The 22351-nt window shown below is 54.7% G+C and overlaps 2 protein-coding genes across 3 annotated transcripts in view; one reads left to right on the top strand and one right to left on the bottom strand.

Annotated features, from left to right (window-relative positions):
• Positions 1-5395, bottom strand: part of SMC1B (structural maintenance of chromosomes 1B) — a 73341-nt gene extending 67946 nt beyond the window's left edge. For both annotated transcript variants that reach the window (XM_036278190.1, XM_036278191.1), the window contains exons 1-2: positions 5265-5395; positions 1409-1597 (exon numbers count right to left, since the gene is read on the bottom strand). In XM_036278190.1, coding sequence (XP_036134083.1) covers positions 1409-1597; positions 5265-5373 — 298 coding nt within the window. In that variant the 5' untranslated portion in view covers positions 5374-5395. The remainder of the gene's footprint in view (positions 1-1408; positions 1598-5264) is intronic.
• Positions 5396-5714: 319 nt separating this feature from the next.
• RIBC2 (RIB43A domain with coiled-coils 2) lies at positions 5715-21093 on the top strand. Its single transcript, XM_036278309.1, has 7 exons — positions 5715-5828; positions 6632-6713; positions 9496-9840; positions 13243-13361; positions 15933-16160; positions 19772-19938; positions 21015-21093. Exons 1-7 carry the CDS (start codon positions 5715-5717, stop codon positions 21091-21093), a joined length of 1134 nt encoding a protein of 377 aa, XP_036134202.1.
• Positions 21094-22351: the final 1258 nt, after the last annotated feature.

The raw sequence follows: 22351 nt of genomic DNA, 5'->3' as shown, positions 1-22351 counted from the left end.
TTCAAAGAAAATAAAAGTAGTATCTTTTAGATATATCTGTACTCCCATGTTCATTGAAGTATTATTCACAATAGCTAAGGAATAAGCTAAGTGTCTGTCAATGGATAAATAAATAAAGAGAACATGGGAATACTATTCAACCTAAAAAAAGAAGGCAATCCTGCCATTTGCAATATCACAAATGAACGTGGAGATCATTACGCTAGGTGAAATAAGCCACGTACAGAAAGACAAATACTACATGACCTCATTTATATGTGGAATTTAAAACAATTAAAACTCACAGAAGTAGAGAACAGAATGGTGATTGCCAGGGCTGGGGGGAGAGATAAATGGGGAGATGGTCAAGCAGTACAAAGTTTCAGTTATGCAAGATGGTAAGCTCTGGATAGATCCAATGTGACTGTAGTTAACAATACTGTATTGTACGCTTTAAATTTCCTAAGAGAGTAGATCTTAAATGTTCTCACCACACACACACACAAGAAAACACTAACTAGGTGAGATGATACCTGTTAATTAGGTTGATTGTGTCACTTATTTCACAATGTATATTAAAAAATCAAGTTGTATACCTTATATATATGTAATTTTTGCCAATTATACCTTAATAAAGATAAGAAAGAACAAATTTATGATGGTTTGTTAAATAAATAGAGTAGGCTAAGGAATCAGTGAGATGGAAGTCTTTTGAGTAAAGTAAAAAAAAGAAAACCAATGACGATATCTAGGTAATAAAGTAGTAAAATAAATTAGACATTAAGGTACAAATATGTATGTATAAGTATTTCTAAAATTATCTGTGATTGAATTTGGGTAAAGTTAATAAAACAGTGTTCAGAGATTAGAACATTAAAACCATGTTCTAGTAGGCCAGAATGAAAATAGCAACAACAAAAACAAAACCATGAAACACCTATTTTATAGAGGCTCTGTCAATTCCTAGCATATAGATCACACACATACACACACACAATCCCAATACTGTTTACTCAGGAAACATGGACTTAATAAACAAATCACAAAGTGCAAATTCAGGTATTTCACCAAAGTTGCTTTTTGGTGGTAGAAAAAACTTTCTATCCAAACCAAAAAATATGCATATAATTAGTTCATCACTAAGAAAACAAGATAAATAAGCAACCTCAGGAAGGACTTGTATAATGTCCTTCTTCATTTTAACCTAATAATCAAGTAGAAATGCTTCTGGACAATGGAGAAGTTTGAACAAATACATCTGCTTAAAGAGTTCCAGTGGAGAATCAAACCAGTTCCATTACTTGCTCCTGAAAAGTGCTCTCTGAAAGGGGGGAAAAAGACTCTCTAGTTCACTAGGCTAGTAGAACAGGTAATCTGACTTAACTCTGGAAAAATCAGATGACTGAAACAAACATCTACAAAAGTGTACCTCGAATAATCCTTGCAAATGTTTTCTCTTCTCCACTTTCCTCCACATATACAATTTTTACACTTGCAGAGGAAGAAACAGGCTTTCCAATATGTGCTCCATGAATAAGTTCTTGAATATGTTTCACTCTTAAATTAGCTGTTTTCTCTCCCATTACAAAACTAAGTGCATCCATTACATTAGATTTTCCTGAGGACAAAAGGAGGGGAAGGGTGAGGAGAGAAGAGAGAGGAGTTATTCATTAATGGTAACAACAAACACACCTTTCCCAGAGCCAAAGATCCAGACCACCAATGGAAGTGAAATATAGCCAATACATGTCTAAAGAGACTGTCTTGTCTACAGTCAAAATGCCTGTGAGTGAACTTTACGTAGATCACTGGTTTCCTTCATGCAGCTCCAGTAGAGTATTAAGTGGTCTAAGATAAAGATCTAAACATATAGACCCAAACTCCAACTCTCTCCCATTTTTAAATATTGTACCATGGCAAATCATCTAATTTCTCTAATTTCAGTGCTCCCCACTTCATAACTATTAACCATCACATATTTTTCTAAATGGCTAACTATATCCAGGATGTTCCCAAGCGCTAGTCTAAGGCTGCTAGAGTATTTATGACCGGTAGGAGTTGGTGGTGCAGGAAAGTTATATAGCAGGTCCGAGCCTGCTATACTTTGAAAGGCCTGCTGGCACCTGGGGATGTGGATTTTGGGAGGGTTTCCACCACTTTCTAATAAAAATGTCTCACTGTACCCAAATCATTTGTATAAACAATACAAAGTGCATGTGAAGGTTTCAGTAACTCTGTAAGATTAAAAAATGATCTCCTGAGAAGTGATCAAATGAAATAAAGTGAAATGTCACTCTGTGAGTGAGTCACGGATGAGTGACATACAGAGTTCTGGCCTTCGTATGGCACAAAGCACGCGACTGCTTTGGGAAAACTGAGCAGTAAGTCACCCAGAAGTGTCTGCTGTGGAGAGAGGGTGCTGCAGGCAATGTGGAAGCTTTCCGGTTCAAAAACGGGGAGTCAGCTTCCAGGGCATGTGGATCTAGAGAGGGGCGAGGAGAACCTGTAAAGGCATTTCCACAATATGCATTTCCAAGTTAAGGAAAGTAATAAGCCCTGGCGGGTTCTGGCTCAGCAGCTAGAGCATCAGCCCATGGACCCGAAGTGCTGTAGGTTCGATTCCAGCCCACAGACCCGAAAGGTTGTGGGTTCGATCCCCAGTCAAGGGCATGTACCTGCATTGCAAGTTAAATCCCGGTCGGGGTCATGGGGGAAGCCACCAATCTATTTGTCTCTCCTATATGATGTTCCTCTCCCCCTTCCACTCTATCCAAAAACCAATGGAAAAATATCCTTGGGTGAGGATTAAAAAAAAAAAGTAAGATTATTTCGAAACTTTATTTATTTCCTCACCCAAGGACATTTTTGCATTTATCTTCAGATAGAGGGGGAGGGAGAGAGGAGGGAAGAGAGAGAGAAACATGGATGTGAGACACACACATCGAGTGGCTGCCACCCACATGCCCCCTACCAGGGCTGGGGACAAACTGCCACTGAGGTACGTGCCCTTAGCGGGAACCGAACTCGAGTCTCTCCGGTCTGCGGGCCGGCGCTCTACCCGCTGAGCCAACCAGGCAGCCCCCTAATGGAGAAGCCAGCTGCAGGGCCGGTGACGGGGACAACGGGTGTGCAGACGGCGGGGTGACACCAGCGTCTTGCCCACGGGCGGCGTGCACACAGGAGGGCACGCGGGGGCACACAGGAGCACGCGGGGGCACACAGGAGGGCACGCGGGAGCACACAGGAGCACACGGGGGCACACAGGAGCACACGGGGGCACACAGGAGCACGCGGGGACACACAGGAGGGCACGTGGGGGGGCACACAAGAGCACGCGGGGGCACACAGGAGGGCACGCGGGGGCACACAGGAGGGCACGCGGGGGCACACAGGAGCACGCGGGGGCACACAGGAGGGCACGTGGGGGCACACAAGAGCACGCGGGGGCACACGAGCACACGAGAGCACGCGGGGGCACACTGGAGCACACGAAAGCACGCGGGGGCACATAGGAACACACGAGAGCACACGGGGCACATTGGAGCACGCGGGGGCACATAGGAGGGCACGTGGGGGCACATAGGAGCACACGAGAGCACGCGGGGGCACACTGGAGCACGCGGGGGCACATAGGAGCACACGAGAGCACGCGGGGGCACACAGGAGCACACGAGAGCACACTGGAGCACGCGGGGGCACACAGGAGGGCACGTGGGGGGCACACTGGAGCACGCGGGGGCACATAGGAGCACACGAGAGCACACGGGGCACATTGGAGCACGCGGGGGCACATAGGAGGGCACGTGGGGGCACATAGGAGCACACGAGAGCACGCGGGGGCACACTGGAGCACGCGGGGGCACATAGGAGCACACGAGAGCACGCGGGGGCACACAGGAGCACACGAGAGCACGCGGGGGCACACTGGAGCACGCGGGGGCACACAGGAGGGCACGTGGGGGGCACACTGGAGCACGCGGGGGCACATAGGAGCACACGAGAGCACGCGGGGGCACACGGGAGCACGCGGGGCACATAGGAGCACACGAGAGCACGCGGGGGCACACTGGAGCACGCAGGGGCACATAGGAGGGCACGTGGGGGCACACAGGAGCACGCGGGGGCACTCAAGAGGGCACACAGGAGGGCACGTGGGGGGCACACGGGAGCACGCGGTGGCACACAGGAGGGCACGCGGGGGCACACAGGAGGGCACGTGGGGGTACACGGGAGCACGCGGGGGCACACAGGAGGGCACGTGGGGGGCACACTGGAGCACGCGGGGGCACATAGGAGCACACGAGAGCACGCGGGGGCACACAGGAGGGCACGAGAGCACGCGGGGGCACATAGGAGCACACGAGAGCACGCGGGGGCACACAGGAGGGCACGAGAGCACGCGGGGCACATAGGAGCACACGAGAGCACGCGGGGGCACACAGGAGGGCACGAGAGCACGCGGGGCACATAGGAGCACACGAGAGCACGCGGGGGCACACTGGAGCACGCAGGGGCACATAGGAGGGCACGTGGGGGCACACAGGAGGGCACGTGGGGGGCACACGGGAGCACGCGGTGGCACACAGGAGGGCACGTGGGGGGCACACGGGAGCACGCGGGGGCACACAGGAGGGCACGTGGGGGGCACACGGGAGCACGCGGGGGCACACAGGAGGGCACGCGGGGGCACACAGGAGGGCACGCGGGGGCACACAGGAGCACACGAGAGCACGCGGCCCGATTCGGAGCCGCTCCTTCCCCGCGGGCCGGTACCGCAGCCCGGTGACGTGACGACGCTGCAGCCGCGGGGCGCCGGGAAGCACCCCCTCAACGGCCCTGGCCCCGTCGTCACGGCAACTCATTCACGAGGCGCCGGCACGTCCCCGTGAACACGGCGTCCGAACCAGAGAGAACGCCGGGCGGAGGCCCGAACACCCGGGTTTAACCTGCCGGCCGGGGGTGGGGGGAGGCCTGCGGAACCCCGGCTCCCGCAACTATCGAATGGCGACCGCGCCCCTTCGGAGGGTTCTAGAGAAGCGGGGCCGGGCCTCGGCCCAGCTCGGCGAACTGCGCCACGGCCGCCATGTTCCCGCGTGGAGCCCCCGGCCGCGCCCGCGGAGTCTCCCACGGTGAGAAAGGGACGGGGTGGGGGACGAGGGGGAACCCGGGCAGGAGGAGCGGGGCGGAGAGGCCCGGCGGGCGGGGGGGCGCGCGGAGGTCCCGGTCCGCTCGGGCGGAATGAGGCCCGGAGGCGCGGGCGGGCGGAGGCGTCCGGGTCCAGTTACCGGAGCCGTTGGGTCCAATGATGCAGGTGAACCTCTTGAAGGGGCCGATGACCTGGCGGCCCCGCCACGACTTGAAGTTCTCCACGAGCAGGAGCTCCAAGTGGCCCATGGCTGCGGCCTCCGCGCCTCGCCGGCGTCCTCGCGCGCCGGCGGGAAAAGCGCGGGAAGAACTTCGTGGCCTCTCGCGAGAGGAGAGCGGGACCTCCAGGAGCGCCGCGTCGTTCCTTAGCAACCGGCTGTTTACGTTTCGGAGGAGACCTGGTCTCCTAGCGCTGGGCGCGCGCTGTCCGGGAAGACGGCGCCCAGCGCCTGGGGAGTCGTCGCGCATCCCACCGACCCGCCTCCTCGGGAGCCGCTTGGCTCGGGCTTCAGCTTGTCTTATTTTTGTTGTCTTCTCTTTCCAACTTGCGTGTTTTAAAACCTCTTAGAATTTCTTAGGGATTCCCAGCCATGGACATAGTGCAGCCCAAAGACCTGGAACAGTCCCTTGGCTTGGCCAAGAGGAGACATGCGGAGCTGTGCAGGCAGAACCGGATCTTTAATGCCAGGAACAGGATCATCGGGGTGAGACCTTAGGGCCCAACAGGGAAAGGAGCCGGTTTGGGGGTGGGGGGGTGGGGGCTTGGGGCGTGGAGGGGCAGGTGGGGGCCGAGAGGCGGGCTGGGGAGAGATGAACTGCTTGAATGAAACTTTTGACCCAGGCACGGCTGCAAACGACACCAGGTGTTTTCGGGGGGGGGGGGGGGACTAATTCGACATATTCACTTTGCTGAGGATGAGAGAGACCTTATACTCTTCACTAGCCAGACAGGCAAATGGAGTCCTGCAGTGGGGAGGGAGTTGGGCTGGCGTTTGTGGCCAAAGACAGACTACAATGGCGTTCTCCTCTCTCTGAGCCAGATTTTCTACATTAACACGATTTCCCTTCAGTGCATTCATTTCACAAAATTTTGTGGCAAGACTGAGATGGGCCCAGGAGATGAGGAATAAAGCAGTTCTTGACCTTAAGGGTTTATGCACCAGTGGAGGAGGCAGACATTAAAATGGTCACATTAAAATGTAGTGAAGGAGGGGAGCACAGACTGGAGCTGGGAAATCAGAGAGGCCTTCCCAGAGGAGGTGATGTCTAAGCAGTGCTGTGAGGATGAGTATGTTAACTAAGGTAAGGGGGAAGGAAGCTCAGAGGGAAGTTAAGAGGACAGGTTGGAGAATCAATGATAAGCAACGGCATTCAGGTATGAAAAAACCTAGTGTGAACCTAAGACAATACTTTGACAGTGGGGCAAGGATAAAAAGATAAGTAGGATTGTTAAGAGCAGAATAAAATGATCTGGCTCTAACTCCTCTCCCCTTGCTTTCCATTCCAGGGAGATGCAGAAGCCTGGGATATTCAGCTTCATGACCAGAAGATAAGAGAGGCAACTGAAAAAGCCAGACATGAAACATTTGGTGAGCGTTTCCTAAATGCCTAGCTAGCATTTTAGGGCTGTGCACCTTTAGACTCCATTCCTCATTTTTTTCTTTGTTAATTCCTACCCAAGGATATTCTCCCGTTAATTTTTAGATAGAGATTGAATGGAAGGTGAGGGGGATCAATGTGATTGGTTGCCTCCCATATGACCCCAACCAGGGCTGGGGATGGAACCTGTAACCCAGTTGGTGCCCTTGACTGGGACTCGAACCCAAGACCTTTTTCTCTGAGGGCTGATGCTCTAACCACTGAGCAAACCAGCCAGGGGTCATTTCTTTACCTATGTAGAAACTTGTCATTTGTACTCTCTTTCCTTTTAAAATTTTACAATTCTTTGTGCTCATTTAACATAATGTGTTAATTCTTCCTCTGTGAATTCTAAGAAGTATTTGAGGATATATATTTTTTTCCAAACAAAAAAAAACAACAAAAACTGGATATGAAAAATGTTAAATGCACACATTCTCTTTCAAAAGTTCAAAACCTTCTGTCAGGGACAGCCCTTCACACTAGATGACACACACAAATTCCCAGCTCACACCCCTGAGCTGACTCAGAACAACTTGCTATGGTTCAAATAATAGTGTTCTAGCTTTTAGCCCTGGCCAGTTTGGCTCAGCGATTAGAGCGTCAGCCTGCGGTCCAGCAAGACCCGGGTTAGGTTCCCGCTAAGGGCATGTACCTCAGTTGCAGTTTGTCCCCGGCCCTGATAGGGTCATGCGGGTGGCAACCACTTGATGTGTCCCTTTCACGTTGATGTTTCTCTCTTTTCCTCCCACTCTATCTGAACAAAAAATGGAAAAATGTCCTTGGTAAGGATAAAAAATAAAAAAAAATAGTGTTCTAGCTTTTAGATAAAAATTTCAAACAAAATCCACATCATGTGCAACAATTTCAGCTTATTTGGTTAAAGCATTTTGTAAGGATTTTTAAAATAGGAAAAAGGGGGCCCCATATTTTTATGGAACCCCCATATATACATAGGCAATAAATTTGTTTTTTTCCTGTTTAAAAAAATTAGAAAAAAAAGGGTAGAAAATTTTATATACAATGGGTTATCAATTAATTTTTAAAATATATGAAAGATATGCTTAGAAAAAGAAAGGAAACATGCCAGAATGTTAGCAGTGGTCATTTGGAGTGATTAAATTATTAGTGAAGTTTATTTTCTTCATACGTTCTGTTTTCTAAATGTTTTACCTGTCTTTTTTTTTTATCCTCACCCGAGGACATTATTCCTCTTTTTGTTCAGATAGAGTGGGAAGGAAAGAGAGGAAGAGAGAGAGAGAGAAACATTGACGTGAAAGGGACACATCGAGTGGCTGCCTCCTGCATGACCCAACCAGGGCTGGGGACAAACTGCAACCGAGGTACGTGCCCTTAGCGGGAACCGAACCCGGGTCTCTCCGGACCCGGGTCTCTCCGGACCGCAGGCTGACGCTCTAATCGCTGAGCCAAACTGAACAACAACAAAAAAAAAATAGAAAAATAAATCAGCCCTGCCAGTGTGGCTCAGTAGCTGGGCATCAACCCATGTACTAAGAGGTCACCAGTTTGATTCCCAGTCAGGGCACATGCCCAGGTTGTGGGCCCGATATTGTCTTCTGATATTTTGTTATATGAATTAGACAAAGTTCCTTTATCCATTCTCCCACTGATGGCTGATTTAGATTTTTTTTCAGTTTTTTTTTTCTTTTTATGATTGTAAATAATGCTGCAGTGACTACCCATGCATTACATCCCTGTGTACATGAGTGAGGGATACCTAGAAGTCGGCTTGTTAGGTCATAGGATATGCATGTTTTCAGTGTGGGATACTGGCAAACTGCTTTCCAAAGTTATAAGTGTACCAGGTTACCCTCCCACAGCAGTGAATGAAGAATCTCATTTCCCCACATCTGAATAGTGCTATTATTAGCATTTTAAATACTTTGCTAATTTTGGGGTGTTTCTAATCATCTTGTAAGGTTAATCATCTTTTCACAAGTTTATTGATTATTCATGTTTCTTTATTTGCCTTTTCCTATCCTTTGCCCATTTTTGGTGGTTGTTGGTTTTTGTTTTTTTTTATTCCTTTTCTATTTATTATCAGATAGAGTAGGAGGGAAGGAGAGAGAGAGAGACCTAGAGAAACATTGATGTGATAAAGCCACATTAACTGGTTGCCTCCCGCATGGCTTGACCAGGGCCGGGGACCAACTGAAACCAAAGTACGTGCCCTTGGCCAGAATTGAACCCACGACTCATTGGTCCGTAGGCCAGCGCTCTTAACTGCTGAGCCAAACCGGCCAGGGCTGTTGTTGTTTTTCTTATTGATTTATAGGGTGTGCTTTGTGCATTCAGGATTCTAATCTTTTAATGGTTATGTTACTTTTATTTAAAAAATCCTCTCCCGAGGATATTTTTCCATTTATCTTCAGATAGAGTGTGAGGAGGAGGCGGTGGAGGAGGAGGGGAGAGAGAGAGAGAGAGAGACATCATTGTGAGAGAGACACCTCGATTGGTTGTCTCCTGCATGACCCTGACCAAGACTGGGGACCGAACTGCAACCAAAGTGCATGCCCTTGACCGGAATCAAACCTGTGACTCTTTGGTCTGAAGCTCCAACCACTGAGAAACCGGCCAGGGCATTATGTTACTTTTTTTTTTTTTGGAGGGTTGTATTACTTTTAGAATCACTAAAAATTATTTTTTACCATGGCATCAAACTTACTTTCCCCTCTCAGTCTTAAGCTTATAGATAATCTACGTCTCTTCTAGCTGCTGAAATGAGGCGCAGTGACAAGACCACATGCACATTGGAAGACCGGGAAAGAAGAGATAGGAAGAATCTCTGCAAAGCTATCACCGACTTCCAGCAGAGCCTTCAGAAGCCAGAAAGTCGCAGAGAATTCGACCTTTCTGACCCCCTAGCCCTTAAGAAAGATCTTCCAGCCCGGCGGTCAGATAATGATGATCGGAACACAGTGTCGGGGATGCAGAGGTTCATGGGAGAGGATTTGAACTTCCACGAGAGGAAGAAGTTCCAACAGGAACAGAACCGAGAATGGTCCTTGCAACAGCAAAGGGAACGGAAGAATGCTCGGGCCGACCACAAACGTGCAGGTAAGGAAACAAAAACAAGGGTTGATTTCGATACTTTCTTTAACAGGCCAGCTCCCATTTTTGTTTTGTTTTGAAGTCCTGTTAATGTCCTGCCGTGGAGGGAGAGAGACATCAGAACCTGCGTTCCAGGTTTAAACATCTCTGGTCCCATGTCAGTGACACAGGAAGCTCTTTCTGAACTTGCGTTCTGTCTGGGCTCCAGTGGGTGCTGGGGCCCCGTGTAACTCAGAACCAGTCCCTGCCCTGTTTACAGTCTGCTGGGAAGACCAGGGGAACGACATGGGTCCAGCCTATGTCAGGATGAGGCCAGTAGGACACTCTTATGATCCCCCCACACCTGGCCTTCCACCTCTGTCAGTGGGAACCCCATTCTTGCGGTTGTCCAGGCCCCAACCGCAAGTCATCTCGACTCTTTCGTTTCTCTCAAATGCTACATCCAGTCCAGTAGGAAGTCATCCACATCTCGGCTACCATCACCACTCTGGACTAAGCTATCAGCTCTCTCGGCTGAATTGTTGCAATGGCCTCTGCTGGTCTCCCTGTTCTTGTCCTTGTCCCCGTCTGACCTCATCTCATCTCCACCCAGCCGCCAGAATGATTCTGTTAAAAGTTAAGCTAGCTCTTTTGCTTAAAATCTTCCACTAGCTTCTCATTTCACTGTGTAAAAAACACGTCTATTTCAAGGACCTACAAGGTCAGTCTGACCTTATCTCCTACTGCGCTGCCCTTCATTGATCCCATCCTTGTCACCCTGGCTTCCTCGCTATTCCTAGAACGTAAGTGTGTCAGGCCCACTTCTGTCTCAGGCCCTTTGCACTTAACGGCTTCTTCTGCCTGGAAATATATTTTCCCAGATATTTGCAAGTTGACCCCTCTCCTTCTTCAGGTCTTTGCTAAGATGTTGTCTTATCAGGGAGGCCTCACTGACCAATATTACACGTTGCAGCCCTGTGTCCTCACCCCCCCCCACACTCCCTACCCCTTTCCTTCCTTCGTTTCTCCCGTAGCGTTGCTCAGTGACATACTGCACGGTGACGTATCGGTCATCCCTCTCCAGTACCATCTCTTAAGCTCCACGGAGGCAGGAGGTTTTGTCTGTTGTATTCACTGCTCCATCCTTAGTTCCTGGCACAGAGATAAATATTTGTTGAAATAATCACTCATGGGGCTTTAAAAGTCCCATCCACCTCCCAGTCGCTTTTCCATCTCTGGCTGAGAGCTTTTGTCTCCACCTTGGGCGTGGTCCTTGAGCTGTTCCCACCCCTCCCCCACCCCCAGACATCTCACAGCATCCAGGAAACTAGCCCTGCATTTCTCCCCAGACAAGCTCCTCCCTCGAGCTTCCTCCCCCAGTGACACCTCCTTCCCTGAATCAAGCCAGAAACCCGTGGTCCTCCTTGACCCCCAGGCCACCCTCCAGGCCATCCTCAGCTCCTGTCCCTTCTTACCTCCTGCAGATATTCCGACTGTCCGCGTCTCCCTTCCGTACTGTCACCACTGCCACGCAAGCCCCTTTTCCACCTGTGTGGACCACACCAAGGGCTTTCTAGTCGTTTTCCCCTTTCTTTCTTGCCCCTCTCTGGTCCACTCTCCACATAGCAGTCAGGGTGCTGCTTTCTGAACAGGGTCACCCTACTCCCTCCACCCCAGCTGCAAGCCCTCTCCTGGCTTCCCAGGACAGATGGGAGAAAGTGCAGACCCCACCATAGCCTACAAGGCCCTGCACGCCGGGGCCACCGCCCAGCCCTCCGACACCGCCTCACGCCCTCACGCACTCCCTGTGTCCCAGCCCCTCTGGCTTACTTCCACTTCTGGGTCCCGACAAACCTCCGAACCTTTGCACCTGCTCTCCACCAGCTTCTCATGTCTTTCAGGGCTGAGCTTAAATACCACCTCCTCCTAGAGAAACTCTCTCTTTCCCTCTCTGCCCAACTGCCGAAGTCTTTCCCCACGAGCCCCAGCAGCCTCTCCGGCTGCAGCCCTGTCACTCTGCGGTACTGAGCCTGTTCGGCATCTGTCTGTCTATGGCCTCGTCTCCTGGACAGCGAGTCCCAGGACCGTCTGCAGCCCGGTCACTCTGCGGTACTGAGCCTGTTCGGCATCTGTCTGTCTATGGCCTCGTCTCCTGGACAGCGAGTCCCAGGACCGTCTGCAGCCCTGTCACTCTGCGGTACTGTGCCTGTTCGGCATCTGTCTGTCTATGGCCTCGTCTCCTGGACAGCGAGTCCCAGGACCGTCTGCAGCCCGGTCACACTGCGGTACTGAGCCTGTTCGGCATCTGTCTGTCTATGGCCTCGTCTCCTGGACAGCGAGTCCCAGGACCGTCTGCAGCCCGGTCACTCTGCGGTACTGAGCCTGTTCGGCATCTGTCTGTCTATGGCCTCGTCTCCTGGACAGCGAGTCCCAGGAGGCCCCTCTGTGTCCGGGTTCCCAGCAGAGCGTGCAGCTGGCCCCGTGAGGCTCTCGATGGCTCTTTGTTAAGTGAACGGACAGGCTGACGCCAGGTGAGAGATGAAGCTGAAGGGGAGTGGAGCCCAGGATTCACCACTAAAGGGTTCGGTTTTTGTTTTCCCTTCTTTATTGAATTTATCGGGGTGACATTGGTTAATCTAATTATATAGGTTTTGGGTGTTGGTGTTTGTGTTTGGAGATGAAAAGGAGACCCACCAGCACAAACACCAGGTGGAGAACCTTCTGAGTACTGACATTTTTATTTTTTAACGTGACAAACCTGCAAAGTAGGCGTTGTCCTGCCTCACAGGTGAGGGCCGGAGGCTCCGAAAGGTCGAGGAATAAGTAGGTCAGGTTAACAGAGCTAGGAAGCACGTAGGCTGGACCAGAAACTGTCTGACTCCGGATCTTTATGTTATGCTGTTTGGACGCTTGACTTCCTACCCCTTCTTCTCCATCTCCTCCTCCTCCTCCTCGTTGGCAAAGTGCTACTGCCACTCCACAATGTCTGTTACCTGACGCCCCTCCACTGGGGAGCCCCATCTGGTTCCCATGGCAGAGCTCCCCTTTTTCTGGGCTCCCACCATCCCTTGCCCACTGTAAGGATGTAGCAGCCTGAGAGGTCATGGAGGGCAGGAACCCACTGCTCCCTGTCCCGGGACCACGGCAGACATGACCCATCCACGGCAGACACGACCCATCCACGGCAGACGTGACCCATCCACGGCAGACACGACCCATCCACGGCAGACGCGACGACCCATCCACAGTAGTGATTGCCAACCCTCCCTGCCAGGCACAGATCTGAGAGCTTTACTTGAATTAACTCATCGATGTCTCCCAGCAGCCTCTGAGGCATCCGGTTCTGCGGATGAGGCCGTGCTAAGAAGTGGCGCCCCTGGGAGGGGACTCTGGGTGGGCACGCAGGTTTGACCGTTTGCTTTCGTTCAGAGGACCTCTACATGAAGACCAGGCTGCAGTTTGACGAAACGGCCAAGCAGTTGCAGAACCTGGAGAGCGCCACCAGGAAGGCCGTTCGAGCAGCTGTGCAGGAATTCAACAAGAGCCAGGTAAACCCCGGCCGGGGTGGGGCAGGACACCAGTGCCCAGCCGCCTCCCCAGCGCACCCCAGCTCCCCGGTCCCAGGCCGGGCCAGATCACAACCCAAACCCGAGGGGCCCGGCAGTGGGAGGGGAAGGGAGTGGGGGGCTGCCCAGTCCCTGAAACAGACGAGCTGCAGCCCCTGCTCCTGAGCTCCGAATCTGGGTGTGGAACCTAAAGCCACGCGACGGGCAGGGGGGTCAGTTCACCTTTCTCTGGACCACAGACCGATGCTCTAACCACTGAGCCAAACCGGCCAGGGCTTCAGTTCACCTTTCTAAACCTCAGGTTCCTCTCTAGCATGAGGACTGTGGCATCTGCCCAGACGGATGCCAGCTAGCTCTGCCCTGACGCCTGGTCTCGGTTCAGTTCTTAACCACCCCTCAGAGTTCCTCCTGCAAGGGCGGGTCCCCAGCACTCAGTCGTGGGTGCAGCTGTGTTGGTGATTGCTGCACACTTTGGGGGTCCCCTGACAGCTCCCTCCTCCCCAAACTCTGCCCAGCTCCTTTCCCAGCCCGGCCCATGCCGACACTGCTTCAAGTTCTGTGTTCCTTTTGGAAATGAGATCCCCTCTCCAGGTTTTCTCGAATGCAGTGGTATTTCCGGGCTGGGTGGGTGTCGCCTGGATTCACTTCTCGGATTCGCTGGCTGACCAGAGCACTGGCCTGCACAGCAGGAGGAAGATACCCGAGCGCTGCTCACGTGTGTGCTTAACCCCGTCACTTCTATTACACACATGTGCGCGCGTGTGTATTTTAAAATTAAAGCACATCCTATTTTTATGGTCAAATAGTCCCACATTGACACCCTGGCCGATTTGGCTCAGCAGTTGGAGCGTCGGCCTGCGGTACAGAGAGACCCGGGTTCGGTTCCCGCTAAGGGCATGTACCTCGGTTGCAGTTTTTCCCCGGCCCTGGTTGGTCGTGCGGGTGGCAGCCACTCGATGTGTCCCTTCACATCGATGTTTCTCTCTCTCTCTCTTCCTCTCTCTCCCTCCCGCTCTATCTGAACAAAAAATGGAAAAATGTCCTCGGTTGAGGATTAAAAAAAAAAAAAAAATAGTCCCACGTTGTGAACTGAATATATCGGAGACACAAGCTCACAGATGTTTGGCTGATGGGGTATGTGATCACAAATCCCCGAGAGGCTGGCCCAGAGACCAGAGAGAATGCTGGCTTTCAGCCGTAGGGAGAGGATCGAGGAGGGGTGACCCAAGGGCAGACCACGGGGGCACCTGGAGCCCCGTCACCAACCAGCCGCTGCAACAGGTCTCGGAGATCACCTGGCCCTTGGCCTTCCTTTTGCAGAGAGGCCCAGAGAGGGAAGGGCCTTTGTTCCAGGCCCCACAGCAAATTAATGGCAGCATGGGGCTCTTTTTAAACGTAAAAAAAAAATTTTTTTAGTTTTTCAATTATAGTTGACATTCAATGTTATATTACCCTCAGGTGTACAGCATGGTAGACATTTCCATAACTTACCAAGTGATGCCCCGATGAGGCTAGTGCAGAATGGGGCTCTTGATTCTTAGTCCACTATTGTCCAGCCATCCAGCCATTCATTTCGCGCCGCGTTCATGGATCCAGCTCAGCAGAGACTCATTGAGCCTTCCTCCTGGGCACCGGCGTGGTTTTCGCTGCAGCGTGTTGCTGCATTCATCGATGTAGTCATTCACTCGGTAAAGCTTTTAGTGAGCACCTAGCATGTGCCGACACTTTCAGCTCCCCCAGCTGCTCACGTGGACACTGCGAGGCAGCACCTTCATAAATGGCCCATTTTGGGGAGAGCCAGCAGCTCCGTTCCGGACGGTAAATAGGCTGTTAGTTAGCCTGGGGCATTAATACAAAGGTCTAGAAAGCTGTCTTTAAAAGAAAATTCCAGGCAGCTCGGTCAACCTTAGCAGGTGCAGACACTTGAGAGCCTCCAGTTCTCGGAGGCGAGGGGCACTCCTGTCATTAGACACAGTGGCTGTGGTGGCAGAGTTCAGTGCGCAGGCACCAGCGCCCAGCACACAGGTGTCAGACCGGGCTCTTCTTTGTGCCTTGGAGAAGCCAAGTCCTCAGTTTTATCATCTGGAGAACGGGGATGACGACACCTACCTGTGCCCGTCAGACTGAGAAACACCTCTCAACTCTCAGTGGCTTAACATACACATTGATGTCTGTCCATCTTGGTCAGTTGAGGGGCTTTGCTCCTGTCATCATCACCCCTTGGCTTGGGCTCACTCACCTTGGGGCAGGGCTCTGTGCCCCTCCCTGTGGCCCTGGGTGGGGGGCTGCTCTGTGCTTTGGCAAACTGGCGCAAAGACTTGAAGCAACTCTGCACACAGCCAGCAGGTGGCATTCCCTCAGCCCGGCCCCCACGCCCAGCACCGCAGGGCAGCCCACCTCCATGCCTGCCAAGTCTGCTGCCCTCCCCCGTCCCTGGTGCCCTTCAGTGCAGGCTTCCTTCAGGGGCCCCTGGGAGATTTGCCGGCCTGTGCCTGTCTCCTGGGTCACTAGGAGCATCTCCCCTGATATCTCCCCCGATCTCCCCCGGCCCAGGCCTTGGAGTCAGCGGAAAGGAAGAGTCTGGAGAAGAAACAAGAGCAAGAGGACAACCTGGCCGAGATCTCCAACCTGCTGCGCGGGGACCTGCTCTCGGAGAACCCGCAGCAGGCAGCCAGCTCCTTCGGGCCGCACCGCGTGGTCCCCGACCGCTGGAAGGGCATGACCCGGGGGCAGCTGGAGCAGGTCCGCCTGGTGCAGAAGCAGCAAGTGCAGGAGAAGCTGGTGCCCGCCACCCCTCCCCGCCACCTCCTTCCCTCCGGGGCATCTAGTCACAGCTGCCCTCAAGGGGTTTACCTTGGGGGAGGGCAAAGGGAAGTGCCAAGGGCCAAATAAGCCATTCCTGTGTGAGACAGCTCGGATGTGAGTGTAGGGAGGAAAGTAAGCCAGGGACGGGACGGGGTGCTGGGCAGAGGCGTCACCAGGAGACTGAGAAGGGACACCTGACGGAACTAAGACCTGAGGGGAGGAGCCATGCAGACCTCTGGGGAAAGGCCCCCAGGCAAGGGCCAGGCCGTGAGGCAGTGAGGACTGGCTTTTCCTGTGACAGGGAGGGCACTGGAGGGTCTGGAGCAGAGCAGTGACATCACTGACTGACACTGCACAGGACCCTCCTGCCCCGTGTGAGGCTGGACCCCAGGGGGCGGGGGAGGGGAGAGATCCTCGGGGCGCTGTTGCGCTGGTTGAGGGGAGAACCGGTGCTGCTGGGTCCAGGCACCGGCATGAGGGTGCCGAGACAGGTCGGGTTCTGGGTCTCCTTTGAAGGGGAGCCCGCAGGAGTGGTTGAAAGGGTGAGCACGCACATGAGGGACCAGGAGGTAAGGATGACTCCAGACCCTCCCTGAGTAGCGGGGGACGCAGCTGGTACAGGGGTGGGGAAGATGGTCGGAGGGGGAGTGGGAATCAGTACGATTCGGGTCAAGTGCAGTGTCCACCAGACAGCCACGTCTGTTAGGGTTTGGCTCACCTGAACAAGCCAAAGCCACCAAATAACAGCATCTTAAACTGGTAGAATTTGGTCTCGCGTGGAGACGACGCCCTAGGGAAACAGCCAGGCTGATGGAGCAGTTCCAAGGGCACTCGCCCAGCTCTGCGCCCTCCGCACCGGCTCCCACCTCTTCCCGCACATGGCTGTGTGGGCTCCCGCCTCCCACGTGCCTTCCAGCAGGCGGAGGGGACGGGGAGGAGCTCCGTGAGGACACTTCCATTTCCGTCATTGGACAACTCCTAGTCACAAGGTTGTCCCTGCCGTGAAGGAAGCCTGGGGACAGGTGCTGATCCCAGGCAGTGCCGTGCTGCCCACTCTCCTGCTAAGGCAGAAGGAACGTGGTTCCTCGGGGTCCAGTGATCTTTTCTGCCACAGCCTCCGAGTGGAGCCCGGCAGGCAGCCGGAGTTGTGGTCTGGAGACCAAGGCGGAGTCGTGACCACCGGGAGAGTATTTAAGGCAGTGAGCCTGGATGGGATTGCACGCGCAGTGAGTGTAGACCGAGGAGAGGGCCTCTAACGATGCCCCGGGACCGCCTTGCTCTGTTTATAAAGAGCAACGGGGCCGGGAAGGAGCGGCTGAGAGGTAGGAGGGAGCCAGCATTGGTGACCAGAGGCCCAGTGAGGGAGTGTTTCTCGGAAGGAGAGGAAACCCGGGGTCAAAGGCCCTTGCTGGGCTCTGCGGACTAGCAGGATCCAGCACCATGGTGGGGTGCGCTCTGTGGTAGAAGCCGGGGTCACCGCCTGTGTGATGGGTTTGCGAGACAGGGCAGGAGGAAGTGGAGAAAATGCCCACAGCTCCCAAGGTGTTCGGCTGTGACGGATGCAGAAAACCGGTGGCAGCTGGTGGGGCACTGGGGCCACGGGCACGCTGCTCAGCTGCTCTTCTGCTGTGGCAGTGACTGCTTGCTTGTCCTGGGTGAGAGCCGTGCAGTAGAGGAAGGCCGGGGCCCTGTCCCGGGGCAGCTGAGGCTTGGTGTGCACAGCTCACGGGTGGGGTGACAGTGGGTGAGTCCGTGCGGCAGCTCCTGGGGCTCCCCTCCCAACCCCGTTTCCTGCTGAGAGAGGGAGGGTCAGAGGTTTGAGGACCCAGATCAAGGTGCCCGTGGTCACCTAGGAGAGCTGGAAATGGATGGCCGAGGGGGAGGGAGCAGGATGGCCAGGCGGTACCAGGGGTCCCTGGAGCTCATGGTCATGAGGTGACGTGTCCCCAGTGAGCAGGCCACACGCAGCTGTGGGAGGAGAGTTGGATTCACCACCCTCGGGGCTCGCGGGCACGTCTGGTCAGGTGAGAGGCGAGTCTGCCCGGCTGTGGTGGGCACGGGGTGGAACGGGGAGGAAGGTGTGCCGTCGTGGACTGGAGGTGCTGCCGAGAGCGGAAGGGGCAGCGCAGCGTGGTGGCGAATGGGCCGCAGGGAGGTGGGACCAAGGAGGGAGGTGGCGTTGGTCTGGATGAGGCAAGGGCAGGTTCTCACAGCAGCCGGGACCAGCAGCCTCTCAGGGTCCACCGCGGACCTGCTGAAGCAGAAGCCCTGCTGGGCCCGTGTCTGTGGCTCAGCGAGCCCCCCACACAGGGTTCTGGTGTCCACTGGAGTTCAGGGACCACAGGCAGGGTGTACTGGGGGGGTGGTGACCGCTGACAGGTGGGAACAAGGCCTTTGGAAGGGAGGCAGGATGTCTGAGAAGCTGGGGAGAGGGAAGGGTGGTCTGTGTGTGGTGAGAACACTCGGAATCACGACGGGAGGGGGAGGGAGAAGGTCTCAGTGTGCAGAGCCGGGCGGGCTGCCCCAGGCTGGGCAGGTGACTGCCGAGGTGGGCGGGGAGGGGTCCCCAGTCAGGCAGGTGCTGGGGAGGGCAGTGGGCTGGACCAGGGAGTGGGGCAGGTAGGCCAGCTCACCTGCCTCGGGCGGCCCAGAGGAGGGAGAGGTTTGCAGGGCTGCTCGTCCCTCATCCTGCAGCTCAGCCCAAATGCCCGGTGGGGACGGCCGAGCAGCTGCCCAAAAGCAGCCATTTTGACTGATATTTCAATCTGTGAAAAACTGGGAAACAGAAAAGCACAAAGGAGAAAACCCACACTAAGTGTCCCCACTCAGCACGGCCCTGCCGGTGCCCTGCACGCCGCCTCCGTGCCTGGAGACAACTGGGGGACTTGAGACCCAGCGAAGAACATGAGACTGTCTTCCCGCAGCCTGGGCCAGAGGTCCCGGGTGGGCTGTTCTCTCCACGAAAGCACCGTGTCCAGGACCTCTGACGGCCTCGACTCGCAGGGAGGGGGCTGGTTAAGGCAGCCACTCCCCCTGCGGGTGGTGAAGCCCGCACCCTGCTGCTCGGGTGGGAGGAAGCCCCGCCTACAGCCTGTGGAGGGGGCAGGGGCTCCGGCTCAGGCCCAGCGCCTGGGCTTTGGCTCCTGTTCGCTGTAGGAGACACAGAGCTGACGAAGTAATTCACTCTGGTCCCCTGACCAGACAGCTCACGTTCAGCGGTTCACTTCTGCCCTCTGCATTAATCCAGTGGTCTCTCCTAGGAGTCTGAGGTTTTTATAGAAGAGTCTGGAGGGCAATGAGGGATGAGCTGAGATGCAGAAATGCACCCATTGTCCCTGGTGGGGCTGTAGATGAGTAGGTTCTAGAAACAACCGGGTGGTCCCAGAGTTCAGCCAGCAGCAGCAGCCTGCCCCCTGGTGGTGCCCAGTGCCTCCAAGGTGTGGCCAGCAGCTGGGCCACCTGCTTTGATAGGCAGGGGTCTCCTGATTTCCTGCATGATGTTGTCCACCTGCCAGAGCCTCAGTTTCCCCACCTGTAAAGCGAGAGGCCGTTCCCCAGGCCCTTCTGACTCCCCTCTCCTCGCTCAGAGGATCCAGGAGGAAGAGCGCCAGAGAGACCAGGAGTGGGACTGGCAGAGGGTCCAGAACGCCCGCACCTCCGTGCTGATGGAGCGGCAGCGGCGGCGGCAGCAGCGTGACCTGCGCAGAGCCCTGGACTGCAGCAACCTCGGCCTGGCCAGGGAGCAGCTTCTGCAGTGAGCGCCGGGCGGGCCGGGCAGGGCTGGGAGACCAGGCTGAAGGGCTGGGGCCCGCTCAGGGTCCAGGGGGACAGGTGGGCGGTGGGGGTGCTGACCGGCAGGGCCCATGGAGCAGGTTCTGTGCTTTCCTGACCCTCTGCCCCCAATCTCTCCCACCCAAAGGGCCCAGGCCCCGTGGTGTATAGCTGACCAGAGGCCCCATGGGGGTAGTGGTCTAGACTCTGGCTCAGCCTCGGGTGCAGAATGCAGACAGGAAGGGGGAGGGGCCCGAGCCACAAAGCTGGAAGTCAAGGGCTTGGAAACCACATAACCAGGTGCCTGAGGTTCCACTGTGTGGCATCCTGTAAACAGACTCCCCTCCCTGGGGTTGCTCACCTGGGCCCTGGGGACCCCCAGCGGCTGAGACATGGATGCTGGTGATGAAGTCCCTGAGGTCCCTAGGAGTTCAGGGGGGGCCCTGGGTGGGCCTGGCAGGTGGAGGACGGTGCCCACCGCCGGCTGCAGGGGGGCCCTGCGTGGGCCTGAGAGGTGGAGGACGGTGCCCACCGCCGGCTGCAGGGAGGGCTCCCCGAGCCCAGAGTCTCCCTCCTGACTGACATGCAGGCCCCAAGAGCAGCTCAGGGTCCCAGCCGCAGGCGATGTCAAATGCAGGTCAGTAGGTGAACATGTCACCAAATCCACATCATTATTTACTGTTTACCTATCTGTCCATAAAGCGCTCGGCTTGAACTCGGAAGGGCCCCACGGGTGTTTTCCCCAGTCCGACATCTGATACCTGCTCACCAGCGGCCCATCGTCCCTTGGTCACTTCTGTTGGGGGCCCAAGAGAGGCATTAAGACGTGATCTGACGACATCAAGTGGGACGAGCACATGTGCTTTCAGTCACACCTGTGCAGATGGAACCCTGCAACCTCCCCAGGCCGTGGTCAAACACCCGCGTCACCAGCCCGCAGCGGCCGAGCGGCCTGGGAAACACGCATCAGAGCCGTGTGGGCTCTTTTCTGTGTTAAAAACAAGGCAGACGAGGAAGTCAGGCATTTGCTGATTGTGTTTTTTCTTGTTTTATTGTCAGGAAAAAATTAATGAAGGAAGTCTGTACAGACCATCCCACTGAAGATTATTTCACACAGTTTAATACAAGAAGTCGATAATGAAAAAGTCTCTTCCTCCGAGCCATTCATGTATGAAACGCGGTAACCTCGAGGAGTCACATTTATTACAAAAATACACTTGCCTGGCCGGGTGCCTAAGAGGATTGGTTTCTCAGAAGGTTGCAGGTTCGATTCCCAGTCAGGGCAAGTATAGGAGGTATTCGATCTGTTTCTCTCTCACATAGATGTTTTTTTCCCTCTCTCTCTCTTTCTCCCTTTCTGTCTCTAAAAACAAAAACAACAATAAAAACATATCCTCAGGTGAGGATTAAAAAAAATACACTCCTTGGTCCAGAAGCAGCCTTTAACCTGACTTTTCCCCCGTGGACGAAACATTATTGCCCTCTCCCATGGATCTGCGAGGCGCGTTGGTTTCTGCTCCGTGCAGCTCAGAGCATGTCTCCGGAGCAGCTCCGGGTGCAGGGGTGCTGTGGGTGCAGGGGTGCAGGGGTGCTGGGGCACAGCAGACACGGCCCGCCAAGGCCCATTCCATCCAGAAGGACCGCAGAGGGGCACCTGTGTGTTCCCTCAGCTCCAGGCTGGTCGCCGCCACCGCTAACACTGCTTGAATGACGTGCCCGGCTCCGCCCCACCCGCTTCGTGTGGCATTAACCAATCCTATCGTCACGCCACCGGGGGTGGCTATTTTATTCCGTGCTTCAGGGGAGGGGTCTGAGATACAGAGATGGTAAGTGGCTTGGCCAAGCTCACACTGACGGGAGTGGTGGACCTGGGGCTGAACCCCGGGAGTCTGGCTTCACGCCTCTCCCCGCCCCCACCCCCTTCCCTGGCTCCCAGTAGAGACCCAACACAGGGCAAGTTTACTTCCTGTTGTTTGAAAGTCCACGGTGAGCGGTGCTGCCACAGTGCCCCAGGAACGCTCCCCCAGCTGCCACCACCCGTCACACCAGGGCCAGCAGGGAGGAGGGAGGGGACGGCCAGGGCTCCCTGCCTTTCAGACCCGGCAGGAAAGCGGCACCCCACCTCCGCTCCGGTCCCCTTGGCGGGAAAGTAGTCGTGTGCCCGCTGCTAGATGCAGGGGAGACTGGGGAGCCCTGCTGGCTGGCCACGTGGCTGGGCACTGACTGAGGTGTGTAGAAGATGGAAGAACACATCTCGGGACAACTAGCGGTTGTCTGCTGGTCTTGAAGGATGACTTGCAACTTGCCAGAGAGGAGGTGAAGGGAGGTGTTTTATACTTGGGTGGTCTACAGTCATGGGGTCTCCAGCTCGAAGGGAGGCCCAGGGTGACCGGATT

The sequence above is a fragment of the Molossus molossus genome, unplaced genomic scaffold, assembly GCF_014108415.1.
Source record: "Molossus molossus isolate mMolMol1 unplaced genomic scaffold, mMolMol1.p scaffold_m16_p_26, whole genome shotgun sequence".
Classification (NCBI taxonomy): Eukaryota; Metazoa; Chordata; class Mammalia; order Chiroptera; family Molossidae; genus Molossus; species Molossus molossus.
Note: the sequence above shows the minus strand (reverse complement) of the source record. Positions and strands in the feature narration are given on the sequence as shown.

Coding starts and splice junctions, on each gene's coding strand:
- RIBC2 (XM_036278309.1), top strand. CDS start 5,715: ATGGACATAGTGCAGCCCAAAGACCTGGAACAGTCCCTTGGCTTGGCC. Junction 5,829..6,631: donor CCAGGAACAGGATCATCGGG/GTGAGACCTTAG, acceptor TTTCCATTCCAG/GGAGATGCAGAAGCCTGGGA. Junction 16,161..19,771: donor AGCAAGTGCAGGAGAAGCTG/GTGCCCGCCACC, acceptor CTCCTCGCTCAG/AGGATCCAGGAGGAAGAGCG.